We start from the raw sequence: 11,598 nt of genomic DNA, 5'->3' as shown, positions 1-11,598 counted from the left end.
CAAAAAAGTCTGGTCCATTGCATCGATCCTCTCCGAAATTCAATCTCAAAGTTTTAGCTGGATCTCCAAAAGATTGAGTAAAAAGAAACCTATCATATGGCACCAATGGCTCATCAATCCTTCATTCTTTGTGGCGGATCCCCCACATCGTGTCGGCATCGGTTGATACGCTCCTACTCTCAAGCGTAGCCCTCGAATACTATATCTTCTACTGAGGGTTCGATTAATCGGGTTAGTCTGTAGTAACTTTGTTGGCGCTTGATCGTCACTGTTCCTCTCTCTACCCCGGCTTGTTTTTTCAAGTTCTTATGCCCTCGCTAGTCTTTATGGTATCCGACGGCTACCCTCATAATTTAGTTCCCCACAACATGTATCTCCATTTCATTGTATAGATGAGTATAGGATCTTGTAATTAAATATTCCATTAATAATAATATATTTTGCTTTTCAAAAAAAAAAAATGTTAAATACATTAAAATACTGAAATACAATTTTTTTTGTTTAAAATATGTATTTAATAAAAATAATATAAATAAATATAAATATTAAATATAAATATAAGTATAAATATAAATATAAATATAAATATAAATATAAATATAAATATAGTATTATCAAATACTGTAACTTTTACCAGTTTTTTATTTATCGTTTGAGATGCTAGTTAGCTCAGTAGGTTCATCTTTTTAGTGTACTTTGTTTTCAGGTTAGAAGTAACAATTCATAAAGTACATACGGAGTATAATAATACATAAATAATAAAAGGAGTATAATAATAATACATAAATAATAAAAGGGACATTACCTAAATTATCTTTCTGGATATTATTACCCTTGCCTTTTATTTAATCGGTACCATATATATCACACTTTTTTGAAAGAAAAAAAAAATTAAGGCTACAACTAAATGTAAAAGTGTAAAATTGTTTTTGATTGTATCAATTTTATTTTTAAGTTTAATAAAAAATACACAACCTGTATCAATATCTACACCTAGAAAAGCACATATACACCGAAAACCCAAATCACGTTTTGGGGTCGTCGTATACCTTTCTTCTAAATTTCCCCCAAAAACCAAAACGTGTTTTCTCTCTTTTTTTATCTCATCTCTTTATTTAATTATTAATTATACGTACGACTATTCATAATCATAAATCCCTAATTCCTAATTCCGCTTAACAATTCCTTCTTATATTCAATTCAGGTAAAGATCGTATTTACATCCTTTTGCTTTCACCGAATTTTGTTGATATATATATGTATATATACGTATGTGTATAAGTATGTCGGTTGATCTATATATTTGTTGTATATTACAATTTGTTACATCATTGACCTATAAATGTAGCTTCTGCTTTAGGTTTTCTGGTTTTAGTTCACTGTTTTGATTTCTAGGGTTTTGGATTTTCACTTGCCTGCTTCGTGAATTTGCATCTGTATTTGTACTAATTATGTATTTTAGGGACAATTTTAATCCAATTAATTTGTATCAGTGCTTAACCTAATTGATGAATTTCACTTTCCTTTTGGTAATTGCTTGTTAATACTTGCACTATTAGCACACTTTCCCCTAATTTGTTAGAATAATAAATTATACACAAAGTCACAAAACCTAGAAGTAAAATCTGTGATGTTTATCTTTGTCTACAAAAAGATGTACTTGAAATGTGATTCGAAACAACGATGGACTAATCAGTATGTATCATATGTTTGCGGAAGGATTGATTTGTTTACTTGTCGACGATTCATTTTAATGTTGTTTTGTCGTTTCTGTATCAAGTGAAGTTAAACTATACGCACTTGTGCTTTTAGGTTTTTTTGGAAATAAAACTCGGCTATATATAAAATATTAAACAGTTATTGTGTGTATTAATGAATATAGATAACGATGGATTACGAGATGCATCCTTTAGAATACAATAGACTTGATACTAAGAATTAAGTTTTCTGGTGCATATAAGTATATTTAGTCATTTATTATATCTATATTGATATTGATATGATATTCAATAGATTGAGAAAATCAAAAAATAATATCTGAATCAATCTAATGGTTTTTAGTGGTTGATAAAATTTGAAGGGATTTTTTCATTATTCATAGACGGCCTATTGATGGCCACTACGGGTTCTGAGATATTACCGGCACAAGATGCATACGACCCACCATTAGATTTTAACGAACATGCGTTGGCTATGGAACCGAGTTGTTTAGTTGATGCGTTATCAGTTTACATGGAATCTTGTGAGCCCTTTACGACTAGTAATGCTGGGGCATCTAATGAACCAACTATATCTAAGACAGAAGCCCTTGTTGACCCGTTTAACTCTATTGTTTTAACTGAATCCTCTGACCCGAGAAATAATGATGGAAAAGTTGGTAATAAAGTTAATGAAATTAAACGTCCATCATCTCGAAGAAGTACCCGCAAGGTTCCGTCAAACAAGGAAACTGTCACTAATTCGGGTTCAAGAAAAAGCAAAAGAACATCTGGAAAGAAGTTAATGCTGGATTTATATCTTGTAGATGTTCAAAGAAGACGAAGAAGTGATTTGGCCCGACCACCTCGTTTTTCTGCATGGGGACTAGGAGTTAAAATTGATGAAATTTTTGAGAATGCACCAAATAATGTCGATGTTGTTGAAAATGTTGAGTCGGTAAAGGGAAGAACTGGGTGTAAAGGTGGAAAGAGGAATACTGAATATGTGAATCAAGGCGTGCATTCACAAGGTGAATCTCGAGACATAAATAAAGGTATTCTTTTGAAGTTGAAATTGGGTACAAAGACTCTTCAAAATTGTCAAATTAATATGATACCTGATATGGATAGAGATCTAGAAAGCTACAGGGAGGTTGATACAGAAACTCCTGCTTTACAAAGTGATATAAAGGGCAATTTTGAAAAAGAGATTTCTAGGGCTTCTAATGAGAATCTGGTTTCTTTAAAATCTTCTGTTATCGACACTCTTCTTACAGAAAAGGAAAAAAGTGAAGACTTTGTTGGAAAAACTGGCAGTCAGGTTCTTGAATTGCCAGGAATAGGTGAATCGGTTGAAAATAGGTGCTTAGATCCTGGAACTTCACCTGATTCTGAAGTTATCAATTTGATTTCAGAGGCTCAAATTAGTGGAAGTATCACAGAAGATATACGGGGCCCGTCAAAAAATTGTGTTCCTAACCAATCAGGTGAAGGTGGTGTTGGAAGTCGAATTCCTAGTCCAGAAATTGTCAATGATGTTTTATCATGTGAGAAACCATTGCAGGAGACTGAAGTTGGAGTTTCTATGGATAAATTGACATTTGATAGTATCTTAACATCTGATGTCAGCTTTGCCCAAATTGAGTCGCCGGAGTCGAAATCTAATGTTCAAGATTTTCAGAAAAGCTCAAGATCAAAATCTTTAGTAAATAAGAAAAGTTCCAATTGTGGGCAGAAAGGGTCACCTTCGAAGTCTATCTCTAAGGGAATATTCAAGGAGATCAGTGGTAAAGACCGGGCCGACTGTGATGCAGAAATTCATTTAGTAGCAGGTCTTATTTTTATGCTTTTATGTTAAGCTGTTTACCTGTTCCAGTTCATTAAATTGTGAAAGTGCTTACCTTTACTCTTTGTATGCTATAGGTAATCTTGAAGTGAGTGATGTTAGAGAACCAGAAGATGGTTTTGGAAGCATCGTTGAACCTTTATGCAACTCATCGACGGTCCCGGTCACTAATGACGGTGCGAGTCGGCAGGGAACGCCACAGAGTGCCTGGGTATGCTGTGACGACTGTCATAAATGGAGACGTATATCAGCTATATTGGCAGATTCTATTAACTTGACAGGAAGTAGATGGTATGAATTATTTGCCGGTCTTGTTTTAGTAATACAAGTTTTTTTTATAACTTTATTAGTATTTATTGGCTGCTACAAAATGAAGGATTTGTAAGGACAACATGGATAAAGCATTTGGTGACTGCTCAATCCCACAAGAGATGTCAAATGCTGATATCAATTTGGAGTTGGAGTTATCTGAAGCATCTGGTGAGGAAGATGCTGGTAATACTCAGTTAAGACAAAAGCAGCCAATAGGTACTCGACCTACCTGTTCAACCTTCTTAATATGTTTTCATTTTAGTTAACTTTTAGCTCAACCCGTTTGGTCCTATAGAGTGAAAACGTAACCCAAGTTTACCTATACGTTGGTGAATTATTTAAGTTTGCTGCATGTATGTCATCTCATGTATCATGACATTTTTAAGCAGTGAGATGTTTTAACATAATTGCAGATCCTCCCCAGGCCTCTTGGAAACTTATAAAGACTAACATGTTTCTACATCGCAATCGTAAAAATCAACCCATTGATGAGGTTATGGTCTGCCATTGTAAACCACCTTTAGATGGCCGTATGGGGTGTCGGGAAGAATGTCTTAATAGGATGTTGAACATAGAATGTGTAAAAGGAACATGCCCTTGTGGAGAGTCATGTTCCAATCAACAGGTTACATATTTATTGATGCTTCTATAAATTTTTTTACTTATCTTTTCTCTAATACGTTTTAAAGCTCACATTTTTATATGATTGCAGTTTCAGAAACGTAAGTATTCAAAACTGAAACGTGTTCCATCCGGAAAGAAGGGTTATGGGCTTCAGTTACTGGAGGATATCCCCAAAGGAAGGTTCCTTATTGAATATGTCGGAGAGGTAAAATGTCTACTTTCTTAAGCTCATATTGTGTTATTGTTGTTAATTTATTCAATCTTTTTTCCTTTTTATTTCATGATTTGTAGGTGCTTGATATGCATGCTTATGCGGCCCGACAAAAAGAATATGCTTCAAAGGGGCATAAACATTTCTATTTTATGACACTGAATGGCAGTGAGGTTTGTTGATCCTAGATCCTTTTACCTTTTCATTGTAATAACCATCTCAAGATAGCCTAAAGGTCTCGGGTTCAAACGCCGCGGCATATCTCGGGGCAGAGATTCGGTCACGGGTTAACTTAGGGAAAACCTTATCCGCTTTACTTTGTCATTGTAGTTCACAAATTTTTAAATTTCTAGGGAGGGAAAACATGCAACATAAGAAATTTAATAAATTATACACAGTAATTATTAATTTATCATGTGAAAGACCATATTTATTTATATTTTTGTTAAATTACAATGTTTGTTATTTTCATTTTCAGGTAATAGATGCTTGTGCAAAAGGAAATTTGGGTCGTTTTATAAATCACAGCTGCGAGCCAAATTGTCGAACCGAAAAGGTTAGGATACTTGCAAGTAGGATGCTTTTATGCAAACAAACTGTTGTTTAAAGATCATCAAATTACTGTAATTGACATGCAATTGACATGCTCAGTGCTTGAGTCAAATTTCACTGGATCAAATCTATTGCAGCTTTTTAGGATATGATATTTTAAATTCGACTTGCTAGTCGGTTGATCCGAATCTTGATACTTATAGTGATATGCATAATTATATAAGTTTTCACTTACATTTTGTTCTGCCTAACCAGTGGATGGTGAATGGGGAAGTTTGCATTGGACTATTTGCAATAAGTGATATTAAGAAGGTACAAACATCCTTTATTGGTTGAGCCTTTGAATTATAGGTCAAACAATTTCATATTACTTGAAGATTCACACTTTTCTAATAACTTCTCTCCAGGGGGAAGAACTAACATTTGATTACAACTATGTAAGAGTTTTTGGGGCTGCCGCCAAAAAATGTGTATGTGGGTCATCCAAGTGTAGGGGAGTTATTGGTGGCGACCCATTAAATGACGAAACAGTTGTTTTGGGTGATTCCGATGATGAACATCCTGAACCCGTTACGTTCTATGAAAACACAATCAATAAACCAGATGGTATACTATCTGAAACACATACAGTAGAAAGTATATCTAAAGATGATAACTGTGAAATAGACAAATTTCCATCTGCTTCTGACTTAAACGATGAGGAAAAAAGTCTAAGTCCAGATTCTTTGTTGGCTGTTGAAGAGAAAAACGAAGATCCTACTAATCCTAACGTTAAGAGTGAAATTACCTCTGATCGTGTGGCAGAAAAAGATACGAAAGAGTTAATGAAGAAACCCAAATTGCACACAAATTCTAAGAAGTCCACAGTTTTGAAGTCAAAGTATCAGTCAAAATTAGCGTCTATGACATCAGCAGTTAAGAAAGAGAAGTTGAAAAGTATGCAACCAGATGTAGATAAGAAGCCACTTGTTGTGCCTCAAAAACCCAAAAGGCTAGTGATAGATAACTTAACGGGTCGATTTGATGCAGGTACTTGAAAATTTCAGTTGCTTTTTCATATCTGTTTTTTTTTTTTTTTTTTTGTATGTTTTAGCAAGACAGTTTGACTCTGTTATAAGTTTTTTGCTTGATATTTTTGCAGTTGAAGAGGCACTCAATACTCTGCTTAATAAGAACAAGGGAATAAGTAAACGAAGAGTAAGTAGCACATTATGTATTCTAATATCTGTTGGTCTACCCTGGTAAACTAGTATATACATTTCTACATAGTATGTAAAATTTAGTATGCGTATAGGTCTTTTTGTTCTTCTGTACTTTTTTGAGTGTTTGCATCATAATTCTACTTTAATTTGCTAATTGAAAATGAAATTATTAAGGTTCTTTAAGTGGAGTGCACGAAACTACAATTTCACATGAAATACCAGCTCTGTGTCCTTAATTTTTTTATTTTTCTATTTACAAATGACGATTGCAAAGAAAAAAAAAAACCATTATTCTAGTGATGGTCTGTTATATCCGAATAGAAGCGTATAACAATTTAGGTTGTTTTTACATTGTTACAATTAGAGGATGCCTTGTTTTACATGCTTGAACCATTTCTTATATATTTGTATTTGTATCTGCTTAACTGTTTATGTTTATATATTTGGGATGGGATGACTCGTGAGGATAAAATATATTACAGTTGACTAGTTCTCACATAAATGGGTTGAAATGGCCTCTCTATCTGTTTAACTCTTGCATCAGTCATGTTGGTTTGTTCTATCGCTACAAACGTTAATAACTCTTGCATTTTATTGGCTATAAACTTTGAAGTTACTTTTATACATCTTTTAGATGTGTTACTGTGTCTCGTTATCTGAACTAAAAAAGGTTGAAGGTTTTATCCTGTTCGGGCTCTCGTCATCTGAATTTCTTATATTATTTTATGTGTTTGTTTGAAAGGATGCTTCGAAGGGCTATCTGACACTTTTATGTCTAACTGCTTATGGAGGCAACGGGAAAGGAATTCAAAGGTTTTTAATCAAGATCTTTTTAATCAATTTTTGTTTTTATTTTTATTTTTTTGAAAAGTAAATACTGAAGCCACTACAGGAGACTATTTTACTGATCAGTCTATTCATCGTAATTTAACTTTTTCAGCAACCGTGACCTTTCTATGATCCTTGGTGCACTCCTGCATACTAAATCTCGAACAGTATTGGTCGACATAATTAACAAAAACGGTATAGTTTTTATATTGATTGATTCCTTAAAATATGTGATGGTTGTATGTTCTTGATGAACACTGCATTTTTCCTTGAGTATACAGGTTTGCAGATGTTGCACATCTTACTAAAGCGTTGCAGAAAGGATTTTGACAAGACTCCAATACTGCGAATGCTTCTCAAGGTAATTATTATAATTTTTGTCAGTTGACAGTTTTATTCATTTCAAGTTGTTGATTGGCTTAGGAGGGTGACTTTTTTAGATGTATATCTGGGTATCCGAGTTTAGACACATGATAATTGGGTGACTTTTTTAGATGAGTTGGGGAAAAAAACCTAATTTAGAAAAACCGACAGTCACTGAAACATGACACTGTACTGGTTAAAAAGATACGAGGACAAGCTCTAGGTTGAATCTTATTCATGTTTTCTGATATTTAATTATTTATATAAATATGAAACACCAATATATCACGAGGTTTTTTTACCTAGTAAAGATCGTGTGATTAAAAATGTAACATGCTTACTAGAACACATCACAAAATCTTAAGACAGCTTCATAACACTGAGATTATTCATGCAGGTGTTTGAGTATCTGGCTGAAACGAAGATCCTTACATTGGAAAATATCTTAAAACCGTCTCCTCATGGTGGTGAAAGGTCTGAGCATTTTTTTGAATACTGTCATTCTGTTGTACACTAAAAAAATATAAAATTTATTATATTATATTAAACATGAATGTTTTGAAGCTTACGTAGAGGGATGACTTAAGTTTTTTACTCGATATGTTTTTTTGACTGTGATATACTACTTACTTGCTCAGTTAATCAGCTACCAATTTTGCCCAATCAAAATCTGTAGTTTGTGCTATGTTAAATGATGCTGTTCTCTCTCTTTTTTCAGCTTAAAGGAATCGATCTTGTCATTCACAGAGCATGATAACAAGCAGGTACATGTAAATTCTGTATATTTAAAGCAATTTAGACGGTCTACTCCTTTAAAATACACTCTTGAGAGACTCTTGACACCCATCTGACCTGTTAAAGATAGACATATCCCTATAACCGGGTCGAAATTGGCACCATCAAAACTGCCTGCTATTTTCTGCTACTGCACTTTTTAATCTGTTTCTATGGCTGATAGGTTCATACAATTTCAAGAAATTTTCGAGACCGATTTATTCCCCGACACGCAAGAAGAGTTAACTGGGCCGAGAGGGACCACGAAAGGATTGAATATCCACCAAGTTCAAACTTCAAAAGTTCTCACTCGTTTAACCGGGAACGATGGCCTTCAGAAGATGCAGATAACAACACCAAACAGTCTCTTGACCGAAATACCCCTCCAGTTGATACTAAACCAACAGAAGGTTCATCTGCATCATGTAACGGTCCCACTGATCCAACAAGGACCCGTAAGCGTAAAAGCCGGTGGGATGAGCCCGGTGTTCTAGAATCTTTACCAAACAAAGAATCTAGGTTAAAAACTGACAATGCTGATGTGGACGGGGATGCTCCACCGGGTTTTTCGTCTCCTGTTAAGCGCTCTAATAAGCCCGTTATGGGGCAACCACAAGAACGATACAATTCACGGTTGCCCACCTCGTTCGGGATCCCGTTGTCCGTTCTTAAAAAAACCGGGACGTCAAATAGTGAAGTTTCCGAGAGTTGGATTGTTGGTCCCGCAATGACATTTCATCCTTTTCCACCTCTACCTTTACATCCTCGTGAAAAAGAACGTGTTCAGGGTGGTCCATTCAGTCAGCCTGATTTTCAAAGATTTAGGAACATGGCTAATACGGTTGATAGGAGATACTTCAAGCAACAAAAGTGGAATCACCCGAGACCAGGTCATCAATGGCCCCACCCTAACAAATACGGGCCTCCACATTTCAATGGGCCGAACCACCCAAACGTGGGTGTAAGGTATGGATCGAATGAAGTCAACGGTACACACAATACAGAAAACTATGAGAATGGGGTTTATCAGCAGTCACATCAGTAAAGTTCTATAGGAGAGTGTCATTGTTCTGTGTAGCCAAATTGTTTGTGATTTTAGTAGACATCCAAAAGCGGATATTATGTTTTTTATGCGTTGTACTTCGCCTCAATTTTTATAAAAGCCAAAGTGATGGTGGTTACAGATAGCTATGCCTGGTTTGGTACAAAATTATTCATCTGGAAGAGGTAAACATTTATCATTCATCTGCTACTGATATTGAGGTAATAATAAATCACATTTATTTATCTGCTTTCTGATTTCGCTTTATATCGGTGTGCATGTATAACTCTATTAGTAAGCCATCTAATCTTATATAATTATTAATTAATTAATGGCCATGACTTTTTTGCATGGTTTAAAATAGGCAAGTGTTTATAGTAGACATGTTATTGCTGACCAAATTTTCATGGGTTTAGATTTGATAAAGTAATTAAGATTAAGATTGACTGAATGAGAATGAAAATGCTAAAACCAAAAACTTTGGTGGGTTTGTGAATGGGGTTTGATACCAACAAGAAAGGTGGGGTTCGCGCGCTGCTGCTTGAAAAGTGCTAGCGATTTAATAAAAAAAAATATTATATATTTTAAACCGTGTAATAGTTAGTGTATGCAAGGTTGCAAAATTCGCTATTCGGGGATTAATCGATCGGGACTTTGAAAGGATTAATCGAAAATTCGGGGATTAATCGGATTGTACTATTTACATTAAAATATTAAATTTCAAAAATTATATGTGAAAATATTGAATAAAATCATAAATATAAACATAAAGTTTAACACAATTGTCTAAAAGTCTAAAAGTGTTCATTTTGTTCAAAATTTTTAAAATTCTAGTTCAACTTCATGTTAAAATGTTGACCAATTTTGACTTTGACCGACTTTGATTACCAAATTTGATTTTGACCCATCAATCGACGTTGACCAATTTGGATTTTCAAAAATCGGAACGGATTGCCCTTAAAAATGATTAATCGGGGATTAAACGGGGAGTAAACGGGTTTTTTGCAACACTGAGTGTATGTATTCATGTATACTGTCCTATCAATTTTTCCCAAATGATAAAGACAAAATTAAAAAATATTATTTTATACCGTGTAATAGCTAGTGTATGTATTCGTGTATACGATCCTATCAACTTTCTCCAAATGATAAAAACAAAAAAAAACAAAAAAATTGAAATGATGAACAGTGCTCGATCAATAGGAATCCGGGGGTAAAGAAATAAATTAAAATGATAAAAAAAAAAGATGAATAGTGGCCGACCACTATTGATGAATAGTGGCCGGCCAATGAGATTGCACCTAAAATGATAAAAATAATAATAATAGTGGTCTACTACTATTGATGAATAGTGGCCGACCAATGGAATTGCACCATTTCACTTTCATATATATATATATATATATATATATATATATATATATATATATATATATATATATATATATATAGTAATTCACAAACACAAACATCACCATACTTTCATTCGTATTTCTCTGGTCATTTTCATACTCTCAAATTAAACAACACGTAATTTTTTTTTTTTGAAAAGCAAGCTAATTTTATTGATAAGGAAATGATACAAAGAGGATTACAATACGAGTAACACTAATTTGAGTGAAACTCGAGGACCTATACTAGACATAAAGTAAGAAACTAACAAGATGAATACCCTAATTTCGGAGCATTATTATCAAACTTAACATCGATCGCCAATAACCATGCCATCTTTATCAAAGTTACCAAATCCAGCAGCAATCCATTGAGTCCTAAAATACTTGAACTCGTGTGGTTGCCATTGATCGATTACTTCTTTTCCTGGAGGATTATGTTTATCCAAATAACTTTTTAGTTTCTTTTTTTCTGAATTCCGTAAGTTCCACCTATCATCAAATTTATCGTTTATAGATTCTTCAATTATAATCTCATCAGTATTACCATCAGTATTACCCTCATCATCTACTAATACATAAAAAGGATTGTTTGTTTCAATTCTATCTTTAGAATATGTCTTATTATTACCTTCACCATCAATGCCCTTCCCTTTATCTCCTTTCCTCAAAACATTATGATTTTGACTTTTCTGGGACTCCACATTCCAATCTGTTTCCTCCACATAAATATTGTCTTTAATACCATAATTATTC

General features: G+C 33.9%; 1 protein-coding gene across 2 annotated transcripts; it reads left to right on the top strand.

Moving 5' to 3' along the window:
• The first annotated feature begins 1,017 nt into the window (after nt 1–1,017).
• Nucleotides 1,018–9,696, top strand: LOC139846604 (histone-lysine N-methyltransferase ASHH2-like). Of its 2 annotated transcripts, none has more exons than XM_071836078.1 (17): nt 1,018–1,204; nt 2,081–3,529; nt 3,621–3,834; nt 3,920–4,071; nt 4,269–4,480; nt 4,568–4,684; nt 4,771–4,863; nt 5,169–5,246; nt 5,498–5,554; nt 5,650–6,271; nt 6,384–6,439; nt 7,187–7,257; nt 7,385–7,467; nt 7,554–7,633; nt 8,033–8,109; nt 8,354–8,399; nt 8,594–9,696. In XM_071836078.1, the coding sequence occupies exons 2-17, from the start codon at nt 2,113–2,115 to the stop codon at nt 9,452–9,454; spliced, it is 4,236 nt and encodes a 1,411-aa protein (XP_071692179.1). In that variant the 5' UTR covers nt 1,018–1,204; nt 2,081–2,112; the 3' UTR covers nt 9,455–9,696. The 2 variants fall into 2 exon arrangements, with proteins under 2 accessions (XP_071692179.1, XP_071692180.1); XM_071836079.1 differs by having other exon boundaries at nt 2,062–3,529.
• Nucleotides 9,697–11,598: the final 1,902 nt, after the last annotated feature.

The sequence above is a fragment of the Rutidosis leptorrhynchoides genome, chromosome 5 (assembly GCF_046630445.1).
Source record: "Rutidosis leptorrhynchoides isolate AG116_Rl617_1_P2 chromosome 5, CSIRO_AGI_Rlap_v1, whole genome shotgun sequence".
In the NCBI taxonomy this organism is placed as follows: Eukaryota; Viridiplantae; Streptophyta; class Magnoliopsida; order Asterales; family Asteraceae; genus Rutidosis; species Rutidosis leptorrhynchoides.
Note: the sequence above shows the minus strand (reverse complement) of the source record. Positions and strands in the feature narration are given on the sequence as shown.